The sequence below is a fragment of the Larimichthys crocea genome, chromosome XVII (genome assembly GCF_000972845.2).
Source record: "Larimichthys crocea isolate SSNF chromosome XVII, L_crocea_2.0, whole genome shotgun sequence".
Classification (NCBI taxonomy): domain Eukaryota; kingdom Metazoa; phylum Chordata; class Actinopteri; family Sciaenidae; genus Larimichthys; species Larimichthys crocea.
Window position 1 is genome coordinate 10,022,977 of NC_040027.1, and position 27,560 is coordinate 10,050,536.

At 42.1% G+C, this 27,560-nt stretch overlaps 1 protein-coding gene across 1 annotated transcript; it reads right to left on the bottom strand.

The window, feature by feature from the left end:
- LOC113748034 (adenylate cyclase type 1-like) lies at positions 1 to 26,244 on the bottom strand. Its single transcript, XM_027290598.1, has 8 exons — positions 25,173 to 26,244; positions 23,608 to 23,757; positions 17,496 to 17,614; positions 12,305 to 12,416; positions 5,178 to 5,305; positions 2,984 to 3,142; positions 1,644 to 1,785; positions 1 to 244 (listed from the first exon to the last, which is right to left on the bottom strand). Exons 1-8 carry the CDS (start codon positions 25,785 to 25,787, stop codon positions 38 to 40), a joined length of 1,632 nt encoding a protein of 543 aa, XP_027146399.1. The 5' UTR covers positions 25,788 to 26,244; the 3' UTR covers positions 1 to 37.
- Positions 26,245 to 27,560: the final 1,316 nt, after the last annotated feature.

Genomic DNA, 27,560 nt, shown 5'->3' on the forward strand with positions numbered 1-27,560 from the left:
AAGCAGAATTCACTCCATCACAAATGGGCGTACAGACTCACTCCGAGATATCCATGCATGTTCCGTAGAGATACAGATGTTTACACACCTTGTCGTCATCCTCGCAGGTCATGACATTGGAGAAGGGGATCTCGGCCTTGAACATCTTCCTGCAGTGCATCAGCTGGACGAGCAGGTAGCACACCGTCTTAAACTTCATCCTCTTGGCTGGTTTGATGTCTGACAGAATGAGACCTGGAAAAATCTGCAAATGAGGATGAAGATGATGATGGGATGAACAGAAAGAACAGGAGGCTAATGAGAGGTACAGAAAACTCAGTTTACCTTCTAGTTATTATCACAACACAATGGCCTTCATCTTATACAGCCAATAATAACTCACACCAAAAAACATACAGTTAGTTTTAGTGTTGTGCTTGAGGCGTGTGAGCATGTGTGGCCTTTCATGGTAACATGCTCTGTCAGTATTAATCTCAAACTTTATGGTGTGGAATTTTTTTTTTTTTTTTTTTTTTTTTTTGGTTTTTTTTGTTTTTTTTTTTTTTTTTTTTTGGTGCTACATGTGATTAATTTTCAGTCTCTGAAGCTTCCTAGACAATTAAGTATATGCAGTTTTGCTCTAAAATTAAACTTCCAACCAAGAATCTTATTTGTTATTTTTCTGGAAACTTTGCAGTAGTTTATTCATTATTCCAGCGAATGTTGGAAGGAAAAGGACACGGACTGCCCGTTGTTCCAACAGCCCAATAGTCCGAAATTAGAAATCCCATTAGAACAAAAGCCACTTTGTCTGACAGCTGGTATAATTTCACGATAATCAAAATATTCTGACTCGTTGACGTAATCGTGTCATACTGTTACGTACAGCAATGAAACAAAAACAAAAACTAATTTCACCGCCTCAAGCAGAAGCAGTAGAAGTACGATGGGGATGGAAACAAACTAGAATTGGTGAGCATGGCATCTTTGGCAAGTTTTACTCCATATTTTGTCAGATGGTTCAAGAATATCATTATGGCAGAAATACCCTGAGATATGATATGATGTTTCTCTCTCCTACTTTACTCTGAAAATACCAACACCAGTGTGTGTAGTACACATGCTGGTTCACTGTGTACTTTTCATGCCTAGGCATGGATATCCTCTAAAAGAGTCAATTGAACCTTTTCAAAATAAAAGCTTGCTGAGAAACGTTTTCAGGTGACCGTCACAGTTTGGTTGAGGCAACAAAACCGCTTGGTTAGGTTCAGGAAAAGATAGTTTCAGTTCTTTTCATGCCTAGACGAGGCAAAACATGACACTGATATGGTGAAACTACAGGGAGAGAGTGTTGTACAAATGGGCTTTCGATCCAACGGGACAGTATCTGTGACACAACATCCCTTAAAAGACTTTAGAAAACCTGGATATATCAAGTGTGTGTGTGTGCATTCACACAAATACTGTGCTGCAGATTTACAATGCAACACTGTCTCTGGTTCACATGTAGTCGGTGTGAGATAGTGATACTAGCCCTGTGTATGCCGGCTTAGCACATGGCCTGCATCCTTCTCGCATTAGAGGATTAACCATTGTAGCAGTGATAGATGTGTCACCTCTGGAGAAAGAGAGGAAATGCAGAGAAAGAAGCGACTGTGGCGTACTTTACGTCTGTGTGATGGCACGATGAAATACGTCTCTATGTGATGTTTCTGAAGGAAGGCATGTCTCTCGTGGCCGAAGCCCGGTTCCACCTCGTAGTCTCCGTTCAAACACTCCAGGGTGGTCCTCGTGATGTGCACCTTGCTGAGAGCACAAGCAGAGCAGAGGACCAAAGACAGTTAGTGATAAAAGTCTGGCTCGCGCTGAAGTCTCAAATCATTATCCCCCTCGTTATTTTTATCAGCCTAATGGCCCCTCGGCTTGCTAAAATTCTTCACAGCGAAGAAACGTTTCGCCCAAGCGACTCATTTAATCTGGTAACGAGTTCTAAAATCTTATTACTTCACTTGAAACAAGACCAAATTGAGCCAAGGAGGTGACCTCATTTCTCTGCTTTTTTAAAATGCAAATCATCTTGTTACTGTATATGAGTTTTCTTCAGTGAAGTGACATGAAGTTAACACGAGTTTTGTCTTTTAAACTGCTGTGACTGTCTTTTTTAATTTTTTTTTTAGAAAATCCAGGCATCAAAGCGAAATAATTTTATCTTTTTTTTAACATTTTAAGACCGAATATACGAGGTAAGGTGATTTCTTCGAGGATAGCTTCACCTTTTATCCTTTAACTGCCTGTGAAGTCTCATTTAACTTTTAAACATTAACATTTCAAACACATTCCACTGAGTCTGGATAACATATTCATTTATTAGCATTGCAAGTGTTGTTTATTCTCAAACAGACGTGCTGCAAATTACAGCATCTCATTGCTCACACATCGCTGGTTGTGCACAGTTTCACTGCGCCACGTCCATCGTTTTATAATTTTAACATGAATTCTGTTTTTCGTGCACTCATTATTTACAGCTGCACTTCCTGTTTTAGGCTTTTAATCTGAAAAATCTCAAGGAAGTGTTGAGCTAACAGTTATCAAAAATGACAAATTACAAGGGATTCGAAATAATTGGTGAATCTTTGATAACCATGTTTAACTCGTCTTATAATTAAAGGATCTGTATCTGTCTATAATTAATACAACTATTCTATAATTACGAGATACAGATCTCATAACCGTTAGATATGGATCTCATAATGATCTTGTAACAGAGATGGCAGACAAGGCCTTGTCAGTGGGTTAAACAGATTTCCAGTAGATGTTTGTTGTTAAATTATTAAATTAAAATGATAAAACAATGTCAGCTTCAAGTCTATTAAAACATGCAGAAATACATCGCTTAATGTTGGATACACACATCATAAGGCTGTATTCTAGCTCTGTTGCTGGGATACTGTGTGTGTGCGTGTTTGTGAGTCCACTTTCAGTGGGTGTAACAGTCCGCACTGACCCAGGCAGCCCTCCGGCCTCCATTACATTTGCCAGCGTGACGTCATTCGACCAGACGTCATACTGCCATTTCCTGAGGCCCAGCACGCCGCACAGTACCCGTCCCGTGTGCAGACCAACACGCATGTTCAGATCCACCTCCGTCGCCTCCACCACTGACCTGCAGGGGGGGGAGGAAGGGAGGGTGGTAGAAGGTTAATCTCTTAAACTGTTGAAACGAAACCAGGATTTAACCTCCACCCGGGAAGTTATGATTGATTCAAAAAAAGCTGTTTACAGATTATAACAAAGAACGAGTGTGTCTCGTGGAGACGAGTGGACTGCTTTGATATCTCAACATGGACTGAAAGTGTGTACAGGCAGTCATGGTCCCCAGAGGATGAACCCGTCTCACTTTTGATTTAGCGCCATCATCAGGCCAAAGTTTCAACCTGTCCAATACTTAGTCCTGCAAAACCAATGACATTCACATCAGCCTCAGCTGTAATTCATATACAACGCATCCCAAACATCACACCTGCTGAACATGAGCTTGTCGGCGTTGAACATTGTGAACATGCATTTCTGTCAAAGCACCACTGTGAGTTCAAAACAGCTGCTAGAACAGCAGTGGACAAACTTTTGACACCGTTATTCAATGAACCGTCTATCACTGTGTGCACTGGATCCAAATGCATTTTAATATGTCAGAATATTTTCTGCAATGCCAGATGGAGACACACACTCTCCGAGTAGCTCCTAGTTTCCTTTTCTTCTTCAAAAGATCTTTGTTCTGGTCCGGTGTAAAGAACTCTGTAATGCATCCTCAAAATAAAAAGTGTGTGTCTATATTCACATGCATGCACTGGTAAGTGTGCAGACCATCTTCACGTTCCTCGCGTTGTGGTGTAAAGGAGATAAAGCTGGACTGTTTTTTTTTTTTTCTCCAGTGACTACACAAAGCTCACCGTCACAGGCGAAAGGTCAGGAGCTTCAGATGATGTTTGTGTGTGTGTTTACAGGAGGATGGCCGAAAAGAAAACGCGGTCTGCCCATCAGGCTGAAGGAGGGATGTCGCACACACACACACACAGAGGAATGAGTGTGTACGGCAGCTGTCCTCTGAGATAAATTACTCCTACAGCAGTATCCATCCACTCAGACAGAGCAGCGGGGAAAGAGAACATGACAGGCGAAGGAGGTAAAGGCTTTATACACACACATATGTATAAATACACGTGTGTGTGTGTGTGTGTGTGCCACCAAGTGTGTCAGAGTTGCTTTGTGTAAGCTGCAAATTAACTTTAAACATTTTAATTATTCAAACTTTTTTATTGGATTCCTTCCACTAACCTACCTACGACCTCTTCGCCTCGCTGTTTGCTGATATTTGCAGATCAAATGTACTTTTTTAATTTGTGCTTTCTTTTATTGTGTTCCTCCACAAATACAATCTTTCTGCCACTTTCGTACTAGTCCTATATATAGGCCACCTTTTGTGAGACAATATCACAAGCACAAGTGCAAGCAAACAAACGGTCTCCATGGAAACTGTTGAGTTTTTACTGCTGTAAATTCACTTTCATTGCCATAAATGCTTTAAAGTTTAAAGAGACTCTGATGTACGTCCCTCAGCTCAAACAAAATGAAGGCTTAATCTTAAGGTGTTTTGTGCAACCTTTATTTATTTGGAATATTATATTCATAAATCTGTTTAATCCATGTTTAGCTGCTGTCTTGATAGACAGTATAATGTACATTTTCAGTGCACTAGTTCCATTAGTTTCTCTTTTAAACTGAATTTTTTTTCTTTGCTAATTATTTGCAGTTGCAGGAGAAGTCAGCACTTTCCCTTAATTTGAAAAAGGAAGTGCTGAGGCTCTGTGACAGCGCCATAACATAAAATGACAAATTACAGACTCTGTGTGGAGGCTAGTTCTGCTCTAAAAATGAATTATTCTTAGACTTGTGGCCTAACTTTCTAACAAATTAATTCAAATTAAAATATTCTGTGAACAGACAGAACAAACATAGTGAAGCTAAAACACGAGCAGCTTTAGTCAAACCTCCCACCTCTGTTAGTAATCAGAAATAATAACACATATCGTTTATGCAGATAAAATGAAACCTCGTGTGTTGACCTGCACAGATGTGTGGGCACCCACATGCATGCTATAGAGAAGATGTAGGTGTGTGTGTGTGTGTGTGTGACTCACGCGATCGTGTCAATCATGTCCAGTCCCATTTCCACACAGCAGTGGGCGTGGTCTGCCTTGGGCTGGGTCAGGCCCGACACGCAGTAGTAACAGTCGCCCAGGATCTTGATCCGCCTGCAGTGATTCTCCTGCAGATACACGAAGAGGCAGACAGATGATCATCTGGAAAAATACTGTAGTCCAGCAGATGGACAACGCCAGTCATACGAGGGAAATGTGTTTCCAATAGTTACCATGACAATAAGTGAACTACAACGGCAACTTCTCTAGCTGTTTGTGTCTAAGTCTGGTGCAACATAACATAATGATGAGGAGGGCTAATCATTAAACTTTTGACCAAGTCACAGGTATATAGCCTGTTGCCATTACTACTTCCTCTTAACAATGCAAATAGAGCAGACAGTGTCAATGTTTCTAAAGCAGAGTGTTTTATTTTGAAAAGTTTCCCTGTCTAACTTCCTGCAAGCTTGATCTGATCTGTGGTGCCTGACAAAAATAAAAATTCTGAGCTGGAACAAGCGGCAACCTCTGTGGTTGTGAAGTGAAGCCAGTGACGAAGTGTTAAAAACTGCAGTTCTTCTAACGTCCACTTGAGGCTGGCTCCAGAAGTGAGTCAGTCTCCATAAGTCCCCATTGTCACACCTGTCAAGTTGAGATTTGTCCTGTTTTTATGTTTGTTTTGTGACTTCCTATTTTATTTTGGAAATTAACTCTCCTCTCGTTTCAGGTCACTCGCCCTTCCTCATGTGTCACCGGTCTGATTGTCTTCCCTGATTCCTGATTGTGTCCACCTGTTCCCCATTACCTCCATGTGTTCATATAGTCTGCGTCTCCCTTTGTCCTGTGTCAGTGTGTCATGTCGTTCGTCTTGATCCACCAGTATCTTGAGTCAGTAATTCCTTGTCACAGTTTTCGCCTCGCTTTGAGAGTTTTTTTGTTGGCCTTTTGCCGTTTAATTTTCATAGCTTTAGTTAGAGAGTTCTGACTTCTTCCCCGTTTGTGGTTTCTCCCTCCTCTGAGGCGTTTTCTGTTCTCATCAGTTTTTCGTTTTTTTCCCCTTAGACTAAAGGATTTAGTGTCGTAATTTTTCATAGCCATCCCTCCTGTTCGAGGCGCTTTCTGTTGACCAATCCCCTTATTTTGCGTGCTTAATAAAGCCTTCTGTTCTACTCTGCATCCGAGTCCTACCTCTGTGTCCCAGGCCTGTCACCCATGTCCAAATGTCCAACTTCACAGCAGAAATAAACATGTTTACAGCCTGGTACAAAAAACAGTTTTGGTCTCTGTAGCTAATTTCCCCGTTCATGACAACTGTACTGAGGGTGAATTTATATACAACTCACCTGTTCACATTATATTAAGGCTTAAAGTTATGCAGGATTAAGAGCGTGGACGCTTTGATTGACAGATGGCTTGTTTGAGCCATTCGGCCTGTGTGACAATCCACGTTTTTGCCCATTTTTTGATGAGATGGGAGGCGGAAGAGGAAGGACTGCCAAGATGATCAGAGACCACGTCCATGTTTTTTACTGTGTGTGTTTGCTGTGATAACACACTCTGGTTCTGAAGAAGGCATGCCGGGAAAAGTTTGAGACCCACTGGCAGAGCTCGTATATACAGCATGATGTCATCACCTGACCACGGCTATTTTTAAACCAGTTATTCTGCTGAACTTGATCAGTTATGTGATTCTCCCAGGGCCTGAATCATGATCTACATCTTTAGATCATTTCTACATTTAACAGCTGAAAGTTACCCACACTTGTAGTACAGAGTACAAGTTCAGAGTGTACTTTCACTCCTGTCGCAGGAGATCTGACTGCACAGAAAACTGCACCGATGCTCTCCGCCGATCATGTAAATCAGATGTGTGTATTTGTGCAACCATGTGTGTGTTTTTAGTTGAGGCCAACTCTAATTGCTCCGACATGCTCTTGAAGTAGAATCCCGCCCACACATTCCCAGACAGATCAGCTATTTGTCACAGTGCACATTGTGCACAAACTCCACAACACACATACACACCTTTACAACACACACACACACACACACAAACCTGCAGAAAAACATCAACAAACAGCAGCATGGCTGCGTGCAGACATATTGTACAGGTACTTCGGTTCAGTCGCACGCACAGGGTTTCCATCTGGCACTGTATCACTCACAGTCGTCAGTAAATCGTAATGGTAGACCCTACAAAGCTTAGCCTGCAGGCAGCCTCTGAGTGACAAACACACACATGCACACACACAAATACAGAGGATTCATGACAACTGCAGGGTAAGAGGCGGAGATGAGAAGAGAGGAGACAGGGCGCTCTGGTTTTCTGCTCACGGGAGCAGAAAGATTCTGGCGTGGGAGGATATGAGAATTCAGAACGTGGATGATTATCCCAGTGCTAGGAACAGAAACCGAGTGTGTGTGTGTGTGTGTGTGTGTGTGTGGTGTGTGTGTGAGAGCAGAAATGAGAGAAAAATTATCAGCTGACAGCAAGCCATGTCTCAGGAGAGAGGTGTCTGTGTGCGTTTTGAAGGGGAATTTGTGATTTTAAACCAGCTGACTGGGGACAGTTTGTCTAATTGGAGGAGAAATCAGCATCCCTAATTTGGCCCGATTCATTTCTGTCTTCATTACGGCGAGATGAAGGTTGGCGTTAAGTCAGCCGTGCGTCTGTTGAGGTTCCGTTTAGGTTGAGCCTCCAGGGAACGAAAGTGTTGTGTAGCATACAGCAGTCAGACAGGCTCAGCAGCTGTGACAGAGCCGGCTTGAAAGTGAATTTCTCCTTTGCTAACACGACAGGGTATAAATCTCAATTAGGATGCAGCTGCTGCTACACACACACACACACACACACATATGCACACAATATATCCTCATCACAAGATTTCCATATAATGGTTTCCTGAGTGCTGGAGCACTGATAGCAAAGCCACACATCACCTTGTATCGTGGTCTTTCTCCCCCTGTCTCTCTGCCCGCGTTAAGCCATGACTGATTGCTGAGATGCAGAATGAAGTGAAGAGGGATAATCTAGCAGGTCATGTGACTTTTGCATGTACACATGTGTGCGTATATATGTGTGTGTGTGTGTGTGTGCATGGAAAGCAGGAGTAAACTGTTTGAAAAGATCTTTTGGCATCATATATGAAGAGCTGAAGAGGAGTGTGACTGTGGTGGGGATCACTGAAAAGCTCTTGATGCTTTAAACGTGCATTTAACAATTTATTTAAAAAAAAAACCATTAAAATTGAATTAGAATATTAAAATGATGAAATAGATATAATGATGAATAATTTAAGAGAATGAATAAAGTCCTCCAGTCAGCTCTCAAACCTTCTAACCTGTAGAAAATGTAACCTTGGGAACTTTTTAAGGTGTTTTTTTTTTTTTGCTCTACATTAGGAACTATCTGTAAAATTTAAACATTCTAGTGATAAACTGTTAAATAATGATAATATACATTAAGCTTTAGTTCTTTTGTAGACAAACAAAAGCAAGGAAAACACTCATAGTCAGTTATTGCAAAAAAAAAAAAGCGTAAAGAAACAACAATTCTAGCTACTTTTATTGTTGATATCAACTTTTTATTGTCGACATTAAATCATTTTTGTAAATTAGGGGGCAAAAAACTGAAAAACCAACATGTTCTCACTCCAAACCTTTAAAAAACACAAACTATGATGCAGACGCCCCTTACATCACGTAAGATTTTAAAAAGACCTTTGGTTTCACACAATCAGCAGCCTCCAGGGTAAACTTACTGTATTTCTTTGACCCATTCAACCACATGGACTTTGCAGGGTTTATTCTATAGGCCTACGTCACCTGACTTTACATCAAAACATTACGCCAGATGAGCGTGTGCAGTAATGACACTCTAAGGGTGCCGGCAGTGTCCCGCTCTGAAGCTAAAGCTGCAGTATCTGATGCCTTGGGAGTGAGAACAGGCTGGAAAAACCAACTTATACTTATTGTGGCTAACATGTTACCTGTTCACAGACCCAGAATCTCTAAGTTTGGTCATTTTAAAGCTGCATTTATCTGTTGTGGCCACAAGGAGGCAGAAAAACCTCAAAACAAACTAACCTAATTGCCACCTGTGCCCACCTGATAATTAATGCCAATATAAATAACACTGACTGTCTTTTAGATCTGGTTTTATCTCCTGTAAACCAAAACAAGGAGCTCAAAGAAACTAAAAAGCTGTTGATATGTTAACTCTCTTGATTGATGGTTAAATATAACTTCACCACAGCCTCAACTCACGGTCTACTTTCTTTGCTTTCAAACACACCTCAACGTGACCTAAAGTCCAACCCGGTTAAACATGACGTGCTCCGCTCAGCGCAGAGAAGAAAAATGTGGCTGTGGCGCCGATGCAAGCTATTGAAAATAATGTGTTCCAGAGCAAAAGTGCTGCTGTTGTCACGTTGCGTCTGAAAGGACCATTACACACGAAAACAAGTGAGCCAACTCCATCTGCTCATGAAGACGGAGAGATGTGGTAGAAAGCCCCAAAGCTGTTAAGTGGACCTTGAGTTATGAAGATTTTGTCACCTATTATTTCCCACAGCTGCTCCAGCTGGATTATTTATTATAACTGTGTGTGTGTGTGTGTGTGTGTGTGTGTGTGTGTGTGTGTGTGTCATGCAGTATTAATATGATTATAGTAGTCTGGTGGTAGATAACCTATCGCTCACCTAATCTTCTTTCCCAGAGAAGAACGCTACACAGGCTTACTGATGTACAGTGGATGCTACCACACACACACACACACACACACACACACACACACACACACACACGTCCTCAGCCCTTATCTCCCCTCCGTCTAAAAATCAGTTCACTCATCTCTCCCTCTCTCACCCAGTTCCTTCTCCTTCTTGACCTTCATCTCCTCCTCCTCCTCCTCCTCCTCCTCCTCCTCCTCAGTCAGCCTCTCCAGCTTTACTTTCACTATTGGATCAATATGTGGTTTGGCATAATAAATGAGCTCCAGGACTAAATAATATATTTCGTTTTTTTTTTTCTTGGAGGCTTTTTTTGTGTTGCGGAGGAACAACAGACGGAAACAGGATCTCACCAACTGTTTTGGAGTCACTTCCAGCCAGCCCGCCTCCCCCACTGTGGGCTGCCTGTGATGGCTCGATGACATGATCGCATAACAGAAGATAAGATTTAAATTTCCTTTTATAAGTTGCACCATCTTTTAGCAGCGTATTCATCAGCTCAGAGGATCAAAGAAACTGCAGTACAATAAAAGATCTTGCTCTTTAATCGCTTCCATCACTTTTCCTGGTCATAAATCTTTAATCCCTAATTTTAAATTCATAATTGCAACGTGTGATGCGAAAGGGAATTCCTCAGAGCAACTTTGCAGAGTGTCTTTCAGCTCATTGTTTTAGTTTTAGGGCAGGGATGTCAAACTCATTTCAGTTCATGGCACACATGCAGCTCAGTTTGATTTCATGTAGGCCGGACCAGTGAAACCGTTGCATAAGAACCTCTGAATAGCAACGCATTCTTAAAAAGTTCTCAACTGATTTGAACCATCCATGCAAACTGGATAATGAACAGCAGAAAATATTAAGTGAATATATTCAACATGTGCATCTACAAAAGCACAAAAAAGTCACATGTATTTTTAAAGTGAACAGCATTATTGTATTATAATTCAAACAGCTTGTTGAAATCTAGAAATGACTCAAATTTTCTGCACATTTCGACTCCTGTGTGGTAACCCCGGCATCGTGATGCCGACTAAAGTGGAAGTTATTGATGAAGAAGGTTGAGTCGTGCGGTTTTGCCTGTTGAAAAGTTAAAAAGTAGCTTTCACAGCTGATCTCTTGGCCACGACTAAAAACAGACTGCTTTCACTCATCTTCTCCTTTTTCAGTCGTCCTTGGACGTTGTTACGAGAATTTTTTTTAAGAAGGACCCTTGAATAAGGAGTACTGGATTCAAAGTTTGAAAGTTTAAGTTGAATTTATTATTCTAGTACAAGAAGGAGCGTTTAACAGTGCAACACACAAGAGGGTTACAGAGAAAAGGCTCCTCGAGGAGCTCTGTCAGGTGGTTCTTATACAATTCTTTCTCAAAATGGGCTCGGACATCTTCCCACTGACAATTTCCCTTTTTGGTTTTCCGCTTAGTAATGAGCATTACGTTTCTTGTCCAAAATGACACTTCCCTCAACCTGTCTCTCTTGCCCTTGAACTATTTTTAATTACTTTTCCCTGCCAGCTTCAGCAAACACGTGCCAGATAGGGGAAGTACACGAGATATGCAAAGGACAGAATACACACACACTCTCTGTAAGAGTTAAAACATCTGCAGCCGAGTATAATCCTAATTTTTATAACAGAAGTCATGATGAGTCTGATAGCAGCGTCAAATATTATATTCCTTGAGGACTGAAAGCTGCTGTGAATACACTAAGCACACTCACTTCACATGAACCTCTGTAAATAAACAGGAACTGGTCCATTTTCCTTAGACAACCTGACACTTTTCTCATTTTCCTCCTGCATGAACAGTAGCTGACAGCAGTGTTGTGTCACCTCGCCTGGATAAGAACGTGGGATCTATGATGGCTTATTTAGCATACGACTTATTACTTTTATTATGGCAGTTCAATCCCCCAGTGGACAGGTCGGCCCGGTTCTGGCCTGCTGGCTGTATGTTTGACACATCTGTGTTAGGGCCTCCAATTTACTTCAATTTAACCAAGTTTGGTTTCAGTCAGTCTTCAGACGCTGTCATCCACCTTGTTTCTAGCAGCAGGCAGCTGATTTCATCATAAAGACTTACACTGAACTCACTGTGCCCGACCTGCCCGTACTGAAGCACTTACAGCTAAAGAGCCAGAGATTTTCCTCAGCAGACCAAAACTGAGCTAAAAGGAGAATGAATACTGGAGTTGCATTCATCAGGTGGTCGGAAAAACGCCTCTGAATGAATGTTAATGTCACTGTGTGTGCTGGATGTGTGTATGTTCACCATATGTACTTTATAAGGTCAATGCTAAATGTCAGAGAAGTCTAAGAATATTGTCCCCAGATCAACTATCGATTATGGGAGATCCATAACTTTAGACTTTACATGAAAAAAGCTTTGGTTGCACTCACCGTGGCCAGCTCATCAAACTTCCCAAAGAGTTCGTTGAGCAGTTTGACGAGTTCCTGAGCGGTACACTGAGAAGCCAAGCTGGTGAAACCCACGATGTCTGCAAACAGGATGCTGTCAGAAGAGAGAAAGGGACTAATTATAATCTTTTAAAATATTTTTCTTCCTAATGCACTAAAAACAACAACAACGGAGGAGCTGTATTAACTGCACAGACGAGTATTCTTCTCGCCTTTACCCACAGATTACACCAGAGCAGAGAATTTGGCTAATGGCGATCAAAAGTGAAGCAGTGAGTACCATAATCCAATCCCCTGATAAGTGAACGCGTCTTTTAGGCCAACCACTAAATCAATTACAGAGCTAAATTGCCTGCTGCTGGCTAGCTGCTGTAGTGGGAATGAGTAAGGTGTTGAAAGCTACTTAGCCCCTCATTCATTGGCTCAGAGGCAGGCCAGATGGCAACAAAACAAGGTGTTATGGATCTTATTGACTCTCAGTCCAAGAAAAAAAAAAAAATCACTGCTCCTAGACATCAGAGCTGAGTGTGGAGCTTGTTTTATACTACTGTCGATATAATATCTGATCCAGAGACGACACTTTTATTAATATCTGCTCAGAGAACTAAGAAAACAGTTTTTGAGCAAAGACAACTCATCATGTCGCTCACCTGTACAAAAGAACACACGTGTGCATCAGCAGGACAAAACTTGTTACAAATGACATAAACAGACTTTGAAACATAAAGAAATTTATAAATTTAGCTTTCCCCGGAATAATTATCCACCTCTCATCTTCCTCAGTGCACAGAGTTTACCTATCTGTGCTATTTCCATGACAACTGAGAAAAATCCATTTATTTAAAAGACTTAGAGATGCTGTTGAAAGCTCTGGAAAAAGCTCAGTGGACCTTTGATTGACTGTTTTCAGTGGCGGGGATTGATGTGTTGGGTACGGCGGGTTGCCGGACCAGATTTAAATATCTTTTCTTTTTTTTTTTAATTGAATGAGACATTCATTGTCCCAGATGATGACCCTTACATCCCCTGATTTTGTCTTCTGTGCTACCATGATGTCAACTTTTGTTGTTTGGAGTGAAACACCTTAACAACTGCTAGATAAATTATCATGACATGGTTCAGACATTCATGGTCCCCACAGGATGAATTGTTGATCACTCTTGTTGAACCCTTAACTTGTCTATCATTAGGTCAAAGTATTTGATTTAAGACCGAATACAGTCGTCCCTCACTATAACGCGGTTCACTTTTCACGGACTCGCTGTTTCGTGGATTTTTTTAGTGTAATTTTGCATGCTTTTTTTTACAGCGTACTGTACAGTATGAACGCGCATTGTGTTCCGCGTTAACTAAGGGAGTACTGTACAAAATGTGTGTAAAAAGGTGTATAAAGTGTGTGGTTAGGGGTTTTACAGCTTTAAAACATGTATAATAATTGTAAAACTTACTTCGCGGATTTCGTTTATTGCGGGTTATTTTTAGAACCTGCGATAAACGAAGGACCGCTGTACCAGCCAATGGCCGTGTTAATTAATCAAATGTTAGAACACTAAATAAATGGTTCTCACACTTTTTCTGTCACGCCCATCCCCAACGCTGCTATTTTTTAATCAATTATTAACAATTAAAGAGGAAGTAACTCAAAGAAGAGCGCAATAAATAGCACTAAGATCACGCACATGCTTCAGCATAACTGATTTATCATCAGTTCAAAGTATTAATGTGTCCAATACTTTGGTTTATGACCTGATATGTGCAAAACTGATGACAATAACATCAGCTATACTGGTTTTATTATTATTAACAATGAAAGGGGAAGCAACTAAAAATATCCCAAGAATTATTTTAGTGTAATAAACGCCAGAACGATCACATCAGCACGCGTTGGTTTGCTCATTTTCCCAACGTAAAGCATGTTTATGTGGCTCTATGCCCGCCACACAGCTTGAGAACCAAAGATGCTGACCATAAAACTTCTACACATGCTGCCATCCAAGGTGGAGAACATTCACAGTCATACGTGATTGTTTTCTGCCTTTTCCTTCACGTCCATTAAAGGTTGATCTACTCGTTTAAGGTTTGTTTGATCAATCCATTGGTTAAGACAGTCATGGTCCCCGCAGGATGAACTGTGGATCACTCTGTTGACCCCTCAAACATTGGTTCTCACACTTTTTCTCTCGTGCCCTCCTTCAAAAGTTCAGCTTCAGTTTTTTATCAATCATTAGCAATGAAACAGGAAGCAACTAAAAGTATTTTAGTGTAATAAATGCCAACAGGATCACATCAGCACGCCTTTCTTTGTTAGTTTTCCCGACATAAATCATGTTTATGTGGCTCTACCCCGTGAGAACTATGGTGTTAAACCAAGACACGGACTTTACACGTTATACCATCGACGGTCATGAATCAAACTTCTCACATTACGTCCGGTTGGTCAAGTTTAGGCACTAAATCTACTCGTTTAGGGCTCTTTTGGTCTATTGAACCTCCTCCATGTCAGGTATGCACACGCTGCAGATTTGAGGTATTTTAACAAACGACCAATGCTCTTGTTCTTTCTTTGAGAACAGTCTTGTTAAACGTTCAAACATCAGCAGCTGCACGTTAAATCCGCTTCAATAACTTTGACAAAACTTTGCTCTAAATCAGGAACGCTCTGATCAGAGGCCGAACATTCAGTGCCAGCTTCCAGCACTTGACGCTTTTCTGTGCTACGGAAACATTTTGGTCCATACCCATTAAGTACTGTGGTTCAATACCCGGCTCTAGTGATGTTAAGAGGGCCCTTCCTCTGCATCGTGACTGAGTTGCTCTTTTTTGGCATAGTTAACTCTGGAGCCTGATGTATGTAAAGCCGGGGATCACGACTGCTGCTCCACAGAAGAGCTGTGCTGTGTGATTTGTCTTTGAATGGCGCTGTACTGCAGGTCGTGCTGGTGAGGAAGGAGGAGACGAGGGGAGAGAGGAGGCGAGTGTGTGTGGGGGAGGCAGAGGGAGAGCAGAGCTAAATGTCTGTGCGATCAAACGTTCTCGGGGGCCACATCAAACGGGGACCAGATCAGGGAGATGTCACAGCCCTGCTCGGGCAAAATAAAGCTGTGTTCTTCTCACCACCGTGTGTTTACGCGTGCATGTGTGTGTCTGTAGCAGCTCCCTGGAGACGGGCGGGAGCCGGCTCGCCGGGTGCAACAGCTCCATGTTTGGCCGAGCGCCGGAGAACGAGGCTGGTGAACGGGCAGCAAGTGTGGGAGCCGAGCAGATAGACAACCAGGCAGACAGACAGACAGACGGACGGAGAGGGACAGGAAAAAAGAGACAGGAGTGCTGTTGACACGCTACCTAGCCCTCCACTCCCACACTCAGCAGCACTGACACGGCTCTCGGCTTCTCTTTACTGCCTCGTTGGAATGCAATCAGCTCAAAGTCAGCCAGGTTCTCACGCTCTGTAATATTTCCTTCATTACTAAGTGCAACACAGGTGGCTGCTGAAAGGGCTGATAAAAATTTACAGCGATCGAGCTGCAAGAAACGACGCTTAAAATAAAAAATAAAAAAAAAACTGTCACAATCACTTCTCAGAACCAGAGAGAGCGTCTTTAAATATCTTTCTGAAAAGATTCAGCCGATGTAACTATGGCTACAGTTGTTTTCATCACCAACTGGTCAGTTAGTGTATGATTAATCAATTTATTAAGTCAAAGACTGTGGGCGTTCCCTCAGGCAAAGCTTGAGCTTACTCGCTTAGTAAGACACTCAACATTTGAGCCAATATAGCCTAATACTGCTGCTTTATTACTTCACAGAGCTCCTGTATCTCCGGACTATCTCTCTAGTGTGATCTCATTTTGATAATTAATATAAATATTGGTTAGCTTCCATTTACTGAGCCAAACTTTGAAAATGTCAGGAGGTACTGAGAAACGCTCACAGCTGTCTTAAAACTCGTCTGATCGATCGTCCAAAACTCAAACACAATCCATTACATTTAATACATTATTTAAATGATTATCTTCCTATCAAACACTGATTAATGAACAAATCATTGCACCACTAATTAAAACTAATTAATCCACTAATGAAGAGGAGACCAACTTTAAACTGAAGGACTCAGGATCTACTTTCAGGCACCAGTGCCAGTCATCGAGTGTCACCAAACTCTTGTTAACAATCACTGGGTTCACATAGTTGCACACTCTTCTCTAACCAAAGACTTTCCAGTGTTTACTGATGATAGCAACATGCAGAAGTTTGTTCACTAAGTCAAATATTCCCTCTTTGTTTTCTCCTGAGGGGAATATCTGGTTCTCTAGCTGCTAAATGCTTTTGGCCTGCTGTTTGGTGCCACAGTACAGTACAGTACAGAGTACGATGGATTTTATTACAGCTTTCTGCCTGCTGCAGCCGAAAATGATACCATGAGAACAATGATCGATCGATGCAACCAAAACAGTAAAGTTAGAGCTTTGACCGCTAAAACAATGAGCTGAAAGTCACTGTGCAGCTGAAAAGCTGCAGAATTAGCCGATAATTCTCTGAGCACGTCGTCACATCGTCATTTCATACATTGTTTTTATAGAAAATATCGATTATAGCTGCTTTGAATGTGTTTATTTAAACCACGAAGCTGCTTCTCTCCTGGAGCCTGTTTTATCAGAGAATTCTGGTGAAACTTTGGTGGTGCTCCACAAACATACAGACGTCCTGCCAATTTGTCACAACAGAAGAAACAGATGAAGTTCAGTCTGTATCTCACTGATGTTTCCACATGAGATGCAGTGAAGCTAGAAAGCGGACTTTAATTATAAAAAAGAAAGAAAACACCTCATTTTGGCTGCTTCTAATTAAAAAAAACATTCTCGAGAGTTTGATATTTGATTAATAAAATACTGTCACTGCTTCGTTAATTACATCTCTCATGCAGATCCGGAGATCTGTCTCCAAAACAACGCCACAAACGTTAGACGAGGCGGAGGAAATGACCATTTTCTAATCTGGCGCTCCGTCCGTTTCCTCCTCCCTAACCTTTATGTAGTTTGATTGCATCTGTGTTAATGGCTGATCTTAATTGTTCTCCTTCTATTCTTGACCTTGACGTCACAGCAGGTGACACCTGGATCAAAACACTCCAGCCCCTCCGCGCACACCTCTGTTGTCATGACACCCACCGTACCTGACATTGTCATGACGTTGGATGTAGATCTTGTGAAAGATCCGCTCAGGCGGCTTCAGGAAGTCCTCCTTCATCTCCATGGCAACATTCCTGGGCAGTAGGCTCATTAGCAGACGCTCCTAAAGGGGGGAGGGGTTAAAGGAGAAGAGGAGGCAGCGTCAGAAATTTAAACTGGGAGGACACGGATGTACACATGTACACACACACACACACACACACACACACACACACACAGTGTTTGTATACATGCAAACACATTTGAGGTATCTGCTCTTTGCTCTGGTGTAAACATCTGGACACAATAGATGCCTCTGCTCTCCATCTTAGCAACAAGAAACAGAGAACTGGTTACTTACTTAACGGATAATTAACAAATAAATTTGCAGCATCTCCAATGTGAGAATTTGCTGCTATGTTATAACTGAAGTACAGCTAAAACGATTAGTTAGTTAGTTGTTAGTTAGTTTTTAAGAAACGGTGACAGGCATGGACATTTCATAGACCAAATAATTAATCAATCAACAAATTAATTTGTAATTAATAATATCTGCTAGTTGCAGCTCTCAACTCAGGATCTTTGGTATGGCATGGTGTGAATCTTAAAAATCACAACACACATAACAATGAATAACACAACAGTAACAGTCGTGGTTTCAGGGTGAATGGTGTTTACAGATTTTGGCAAAGTCGAAGTTTGGAATGAAACCGACTTTTTGCAAATGTTCTTGGCTGCTGCACGAGCTCTGCGGCGTCTTCCCGTCAGCACTTTATGAATTCTTTAAAAAAGGGATGAACGATTTGTCGGGTGTTTTTGTTTCAGCTGCATCTTATATACACTATGTCACACCGCGGTGAGGTCAAGTTGGGTTTTTGTTCTGTCTCGTCATTTCCTGTTTTATTTTGATATTTACCTGCCCTGGTTTCAGGTCACTTGCCCTTCCTCATGTGTCACCGCCCTGATTGTTTCCACCTGTTCCCAATTACCCTGTGTATATCTTGTCTGCGTCTCCCTTTGTCCTGTGCCAAAGTGTTTTGTCCTGGGATCGTTCACCTAAGCCTTTTCCTAGTTTTGCAATAGTCATAGCGTTTTTGCTCGTGAGTTTTTGTTTCTTCCTCGATAGAGTGATTTTTTTTTTTGTTGTTGTTGTACCTTTCTAAGTCCAGACTTTTGTTTTGTAGTGAAAGTTTTGTTGTTTTTTTCAGCTAATGATTTCAGTTAATGTTTTGCAGCCTTTGATTTTGATTTTGATAAACCAGGTTAGAGTTTTTTCCTCCTTTTGGAGTGATTTTTGTTTCCTTAGTTTAGGTCTTTAGGTTTTTCATAGCCTGTCGTAGCATCACTCTATCGAGAGAGTTTTGTTATTTCAAAATAAAATCAGCTCACTGACACTTCTGCGTTTGAGTCCGGCCTGATGCACTATACATCCCAGTAGTTTCTGTTCTCTCCCACTGATTTTACTGGCGGTTGGACAACGAATAAAACCGTTAATCAGTGATGAAGATAATCAGTAGTATGCACAGTACTGTGGGTGACAATAAATGAAGTTTGAGATGTTGAATCACGCAGAGGTACAACTAATAATTATTAAACAATCAGTCATTTCTTAGTTATTAGTTGTTAAAATGGTGAAAAGTGTCTGTCACAGTTTCTCAGATCAAGTCCAAACCCCAAAGATATTAAACTGACAGTGACGTAAAACAATTAAATTAGTAAATCCTCCAATCAAATCACCAGACACGGTCATCATGGTGGACACTGAAGGATTGCATTCCTCCTGCGTTAATGTGCTACATGCCATCCACCTCCCCGTCTTATCTGTTTGCACTGGATGTAAACTGCGAGGTGCAGAATCATCCAATGTGGATACTGGACTGAATTGTAACATTCGAGAAGCTCGAACCGGAGAATGTTTGTGACTGAAAGGGTAAACAGATGATCAGAATTCATTTTCCGTCAAATCGATTTATCAAGCGGATCCGTTCAGCGGCAGCAGCCTGAAGTGACATCTCCACAGATCAGCATGTTTTTGTTTGTGTGAATCGTCTCAGTTGCAGCAGCATAAAGTACAACTCCAGCAGGATGTCGAATCGTTGTGAATGCACAATGAATCATCAGGCTGCTCTGTTGAATGGCTGTTGAGAGACAGCGTTATAAAAGCAGCCGGGTCTCCGGTGTGTGTCTCCCTCCGACACTCTTTCACATTATACATCCATTCACACAACTGCTCCTCACCTGTGAATAAAAAACTGGAGTGGAGAGCAGCTTTTAGAAACAGCCATCACACTTACAGATAGAGGCCGCGTACGAAAGTGTGTGTCAGGATGTGTTTGTCCATTTGTGCTTTTTTTTTTTTTGCACTTCTACACACACGTGTGTGTGTGTGAGGTGTAAAAATCCTAATAAACCAAAGTGTGAAGATGTGGATATTTGAAGATAATTAATTTACCTGCTTTGTTAATCGCTTTCATTTCTCTTCCCTGAACATGTTATAATTGCACATCAAAGATTCCCATTTCTCTGATGTGTCCCGGCTTTAATTCACTGTGTGCTCTGTTTGACTACGCCGTATTAATGAACCACCGGCTCGCACGCTCTCTCTCACATTAACATGGAGATTTCCTGTCCTGCAGATTAACAGGAAGGGGAAATTCCTACAAAAAAAAAAAAAAGTATCAAATTGGAAGCTGAAGGAATTCAACTCATTTGCATGAAGTGGAAAAAAGATTAAATGTTTAGTGAGAAGGAAGAAATCTTTTTTTCTTTTGGTTTGTTCTTGTCATGAGACGACAACGATAACACAGACGATTTAACGAAATAACTCAAATGAAGGAATCTCTGTCCTCCGATTTTGTTGACAATCGTTCATCTGATCGACTTCACACTTGGCGGCTGTATCCTGAATCCCTGAGGAACCAAGAAAGTCTCAACTCAAAGTCCATCACCCAGCAGCTCTCTTACATACACGGTCACCAAAACAACAAGAGGGCAACGTCCATTACGCCAAACTCAAGGCTTCAAGTCAATGAGTGGATTTACACTTGGGTGTGGCTCATGTCATAAAAATCAGGGTTACACAGCTAGTTAGATGTTTTAACTTATACAATGTTTGTTCTTATATTATATGTCCTTAGGGCACTTCCCTTTATTGCTGTTTTCCTGAGACTGGCAGGGTAAGGTAAAGTTCAGGTTAATGTATAAATAGAGGGATTTGAGAACAGAATGAGGCCCAGGGACAGGTCAGAGAGGTGACATCTAGATTGGGGACATACTGGCTACTCATTAGGTGATATGTTGAAGAAAGCTGTTTAAATGCATTATATGCAAATTAACTGTTAACAATTTACAGGGGTTGAGACAGCCCATCTTCAGGAAAATGTATAAGAACCAACTGTTAATGCTCCTCAGGGAGCCTTTTTCTCTGTAACCCCTTTAGTGTGTTGCACTGTGAAACGCTCCTCTTGAACAAGAACAATAAATTCAACTTAAACTTCGATGTTTTGAATCCGATCCTCTTTATTTAAGGGTTTTTCTTTAAAGTTCCCGTAACAGCTCATGTTTAATGTGATCTGTAAAACTGGTGGTGTATTATAAAATATTGCTATGCATTCTTTAATACTGAGATATATATATATTAACGCAACAAGGAAGGAGGCAATTCCTGCTTATATATATTCATATCCAGTAAAGTGAGAATATGCTGAGAAATAGTTTGGTCCAAATGGCATTGAGGTCTCACTGAAATAATTAATGTATAAAAGTCTGGAAAAAGAAATGAAATACTGTTTTAATTTCATGTTTTAAGGACAGTCAGAAGAACGTTTGAACATAATCGTCCTCAGCAGAAAAATGACTGCAGTGGTCGTTTCTTCACTGACAGTATAAAACATGGAGACGTCGACACTTTAACACAGAGCTTATGGAGTTTGACTCGTTTTAAGGTGTTGGGCCACGTTGGCTCCATTTTACAGCCACAGAGGTTAGCTCTTGGTTTAAACCAGTGATGCGCGGGTCCATGTTTGATCGACCCACACCGACCGCCGCAGCAAATAATTGTGAAATATTGTACCCAACCCGCTTCCTGACCCGCATTTTAAAAAGTAGTCTATACTTTCTCTGCCTCCTGTAGAGCTCGTGGCATCTTCGTGCCAGTTATTCAGCCAATAAAGTCTGTGTATTTCACAGAAAATTTTGTCTACTACATAAATTACAAAACTTTACTCGGCATATTTATTTCAAACGACCCCGACCGACCACGACCTGAATATTATTAAAAATATTCGGGTCGGGCCACCGCGGGCACCCGCTCAATTTAGATCAACCCGCGCATCACCGGTTCAAACCCTCAAGGTTCACTCAGTCTTCAGTTTCAGTTTCAGGAGTTTGCATTATTCATGTGATAACAGGAGGTTGATATGACAGAAAACTGATGGAAAGAAAGAAGTCGTGTGATGGTTGAAAGCTCTGGAATCAGCTTGTAACTGAATCTTTTCGTCATATGAGTTACTTTGACTTTTTGTTCTTAAAACTGAAGTAAACCTCATGTGGAAGAGGGCTGGATGATGACCTTTGACCTCACTATCAACCTTGGAGGAGTAGTTTAAGTCATATGAACTTAACTAAAGTTGGCAGATAATTGCTTTAGTCAAGGTCATAACTGTGCAATGCATGCAACCTTTTTTTCCTGGAGCTTTCTTCCATAACACACAGTCTTCATCAGCAGATGCTCAGTTGTCATGGAGATGGATCTGTTGAAGTGTGAGCCCAGTAAAAAAAAGCTAAGCCAAACTAAGCTGAGCAGATTTTCAGATGGGACTCTCTTTTTCCGTCAGTCTACTGTTTCCAAAGTGAAGAATGAATGAACGCTGATGACTCAATTCAAAGTCCTGAAAGTGCTTCGGAAGAAACAGCCACTGAGCTCACATGTCAACAGACGAGTCTCCATGACAACTGAGGAAATATCATCTGCAAATGAAGACTGTGTTAAAGGTTTTAGAGAAAAAGATAACTTAACCGGGTTGTTGGGTTTGTTTCGCTGCCGTCATACCAAGTTGTTTAGATGTGAGGACTGTGAGGAACAGAGGTAGAATTTCCCGAACACGTCACGAGAGCCGAGAGGAAACTACGCATTGCTTCTGGGTTCTGAGATTGCTATTGAACTGAAAAGTCAATTGCACCACCCAGATGTACAGCGTGTAGCCTACACATGTTTAGGAATCAATACAACCTATGGATCTCCGGCTCAAAGCACAAAAAAAAAAACGAGCAAAGACAAGCGAGCGATAAAGCGGAGAGCCGTCTGATGGGTGAAACTCAAATCCTGGACGTTTGTTTCGTGGGCACATGAGCCTGGTTGTTGCAGGCTTGCTTGGCTGGCTGTTGATAGATCCCAATCAGGGGGTTCTGTGTGTGTTTCACTCACCCAGATAAACTGTGACCTTTACTGGAGTAGGGAGGCCATGAAAGCAATCTGCTTGTGTAATTACCTGTCAGAAGGGAGACTGTTACTGCTGGGGGAGGACGGAGTGAAGGGTGGAGGATGGGGGGGGGTACACACTGCATATCATCATCTAATCTACAACGCACAGGTGCTAAGTGTGCCACGCGTGCACGAGAATATCGTGTATAACGAAGGTGAGACGTGCATAGAGGCACATTACATACATGGGATAATTAATTCTTTGTTTAACAAACTGGTGTAGGTGGGTTTTCATGCACGTTGCGGGTGGGTGCGGCACATAACAAAGTGTTTCTGTGTGTTAAAGTTGCCTGATTGCTCCTTTGTTAACATGTAGGTGTGCTCAGAGGGGGTGGAATGTGTGGCGCCGGTGCATGTGCCACAGTAATTGTTCTTTCCTTAAATAGCTGCTGTCATAGTTACTGTGTGCCTGTGGGCAGGTTGTTAGAATACATTGGCACCTGAAACCTTTAAAAAAAAAAAAACTTCTCAAGAGACTGTGAAGATTTCACCAACATACGCGCTCAAGGCGAGGCGAAAATGTGTGGATGCGTCGTCGTCTTGCTGTTTTTCATCCATCTGTGTGTGTGTTTTATGTATTTATATATATATATATATGTTATGTGTGTGTTTGTGTGTGCAGATTCACGCCTCACCTGTTTCTCATTCTCATCCTCCAGCCTCAGCCTCTCCTCGATGCAGTTGCGGGCTTGCAGGAAGACTTTCCTCTGGGTACGCTCGGTGAGAATCCTCACAAACACCCCCGACAAGTTGACGCTGGTGAACAGCACCGCGTTGGCCACCAGCTGCACGCAAACAAGAACAGACATGCCAAAACAAAAGCTGGCAGCGGCTACAAACTGTGCATGTGTGCATGTGAGGAACACACGTGTCCATATGTGCATTTCTGCGCACAATCATACGTCCTGACTAGATTAAGACTTCCCAATCCCTGATTAATCCATAGGATGGATTGAATGGCAGAGATCAAGGTCAGCTCAGGGATTGCAACATGAGTCGAACGAGTGACTTGAAGAACAAAAGCTCTACAGTAAAAAGCTCCCAGACTAAGTGCACTATTGGTTGACGATCAGAGGCCATTGATTGCGGCGAACATTTTCATTTGGATGATGAACTCTGTGTCGTCGATTCCTAAAAGGTCAGAGGTGAAAGGTCAAAGAAACGCGTTAATCCTGCACGGCCAGATGGAGATACATTTTAAGACTTCACTCCAGTTCATACTGGGACAAGTAAGCAGAAAGTATATCGCTATAGTGCCGTGGTTCCCGTCGGAGAAGGCCTGGACCCCCATAGAGGTCTAAAAAAAAATAAACCTGAGATGATTCACATGAAAAACATCTCAATACACAAACTTATTGTTCTTTGTTTTAGACTTTTTTCTAATCTCTGACGTCTTTATAGTAAATTACTGACTAATTTTAACTCCTTTAAAATATATAAAGAAAAATATGACCCTTTGGTTGAACTTCATGCTCCGTTTTAAGGAGTCACAAGTGAAAAAAAGCATTAATACTAATGTTTACATTAAACTATACTACTAAAAAAGCATTAATACTAATGTTTACATTAAACTATACTACTATTTGGTTCCCAACTTAGGGGGTCAGCCTAAGATTTCCTGAGAAAAACAGACTTTTTCCTAATCTGAATGGATTCCTGGGTATTTTTGAATCTGAAACTTCCTAAAAATGTCAAACAAAACAATTTGAGAGAGATGACAGAGATGTCTTAAACCATATTTCACACGCTGGTGTGCAGGAAACACGTCTTAAATACTAAAGTTATGACTAATATATTTAATTTGGGGCTTGAAGACCAGTCTGGGATCAGGTCTAAGCCTGTGTTTGTGGCCGCCTGCTTCAGCACCAGCAGCTGGACAGCTCCTGGTCTGTTTCATTACTGAGGTCAAACTTTGTTCTAGTTTTCCAGCTTCAGTGTCCTGAAGCTAAAATCAATCACTGTGGTTGTTTTTAACCCTTTCCTGTTTCTCAGCATCACTTTACATTCATACAGTCACTTTAAAGCCCAGCTGGGAGCTCCCCAGTGCAACTACACTCCTGCACTGGAGCTCAAAGCTTCTTCTTCCCTTCAACCCTACGGCCTCTCTGATATGATGATGGTTTAACTGTTCTGTAAGCATGAGGCTACATAGTTGGATGAGTGCCTGGAGAGGTGGCCGGGATGCAGGTGCAGCACTTACCGGTCTCCACAGCCTCTGTTTCCTTCCCGTGACCGACGTCGCTATGACAATGAAGTGGGATGTAGCCAGCATCACCCCGAACAGCACAGCCAGCAGCGTCCGCACCGGCAGCAGCACGTAAGCCACGAGGGTTACCAGCATGAGCTGCCACACGCCTTGCTCAGGGGCACCGGCGCTCACCAGCTCCGACGTGCCGAGCGCCATCGGGAACGGGCAGCAGAGCAGCGCAAAGGTGAAGCTGAAGAGCAGGGCCAGCTTCGCTATCTGCTGCAGCTGCGTCACCTGCAGGTATTTGACGTTGGTGACGATAAACAGCGACAGGAACACCACGCAGTGCACCGGGTAGGAGCCCTTGGACAAGGTGAGACGCGGGCTGGACAGCAGCTCCACCAGGGACAGCGACGACGCGGCCACGATGAGCACCGCCAGCGCTTTGAGGGTGGCGGTCTGCTCCAGCTTCAGGTTGTAGTTCTGGAAGAGAGCCTCCAGCTCGTGGCTGTTGAACTCGTCCTCGCAGGCGATGGCGCCCAGGGGTGCACCGGCCGGGCAGTGACCCTTCCTCCGCCGGGTCTTGACTCTTTCGAATGGCATCTCCTCCATGTTCCGGCCATTCATGAAGCGGGGATGGCGCACGAATCCCCCACCCCCACCCCTCAACTTTTCGGCTCCTCTCCTCCGTTGGGGAATCGAACCGGCACCCTCTCCCAGTTCATGCGTCCTGGCTTGGTCGGGCTCGGTGTCAGAGGGGGAGAGGGTGGCAGTGGAGACAACAGAGCGCCGCGCGCGCGCGCCCTATCCACAGGTTGACGATTGTTGGTGTGTCGTCAGAAAAGTAGCCCGACCAATGTGCAGCACGCCTCCCTCTCTCTCCCTCTCTCTCTCTCTCCCTCCCTCCCTCTCTCTCCCCCTCTCAGACCACCTGCGGTGCCTCAGACAGGGTTACCGGTGATCCTGCGCTCTAGGACTCATAGATCACGCTTGCGTATGATGGCAGTCAAAACACCTCACCACGAGGCTCAGCGAACAGCCCTCATCACAAGAAAATAATAATATGACTCTGTTTCCTCTGGTTCTCTCTCTCTCTCTCTCTCTCTCTCTCTCTCTCTCTCTCTCTCTCTCGCACAGTAAACATGAGATTGTGTGTCCTTCTCCCGCTTTAATTTGCTGTGAGTGAAATGTCAGTGGTTTTTGGTGAAGACAGCAGCAAAACAGCGCTGGTGATTTCCCCCCTCACAGTGTCTGCAGTCAGAGCTGATGTAGTTCCCAGCTAAAAATAGACCAGCTGCACCGGTGGATGGTCCAATATAGCAACAATTTGGTCTTTCCCGCATCTCTTTCCTCCTCATATGTTTTTATTGCAGAGTCAAGTGCTCGTTTCACACAAAAGAAGTCACAGAAAAAGAAAACACAAACCTCACCATGCTGGAAAACAGGAGGTGACAGTCGCGCATGGAGACTAAAAATAGTGAGAATGTAAGAATGATGGCGTGCGTTAAGACGCTAAGACGTGATGCACCATTGTTATGCTTGCATGTGTTTTGTGCATGCATGTTTCTTTGCATGATTCTGCAAAGTTATTTAATGTGAGTTTTTACTTCAAGATGAAACTTTAAACACCCACATGGAGAAATCTGGACACTGCAGAACAGAGCAGAGTATAAAAGATCTATCAGGGGAACAATGTATCACCAAAAGATTTATAAATATGACAAGAATCATTTAGGAGAAGTGTGAATTCAAATATGCGACAATAAGAAGGATAAATGTCTCTGCAGAAGCAAAAATGCAGTTTACAGCAACTGACAGGAGGAAATAATAAATAAAAAACAAACAGATTAAGAATATAAGGAGCAGATCCAAAAATGTGCATGTATCCAAACTGAGAGGGCTCATATTAATAGTGCGTCAGTGTGATGTATGATGTATCATTTCATGTGAGCGTTCATCTCAAGTTGAAATTTGTTATTTGCAGTAACAGAATAAAGGCCTGTACCTCCGGGGAAAACATATAACTAATATTATCACAGAAGGACTATGAATGTGTAATATGGAACAGATAAACATCAGCAAAAACGGAATAAATTACAGCAGCAGAAGTACGACATGCAGAAAATATGAGCGAAACATGTGAAATTAAAACGTGCAGTGAGTTAGAATTACACACCAGGAGGAAGAAACTTGATTTGAATGTAAAATATTTAAGATATCTGTAGATATACAGAAAGTCATTGCATTATAAAGCCTCACCTTATCATAAAACTCCACACTGTAAAAAGAAATCATACATTTCTCTAAAATAACTGTAAATTCAGAATTTCAGTAAATTTAATTTGAGACAATCTGAATCTTTGTTGACAAACTATGACAACTAATACTAAAATGTATAGT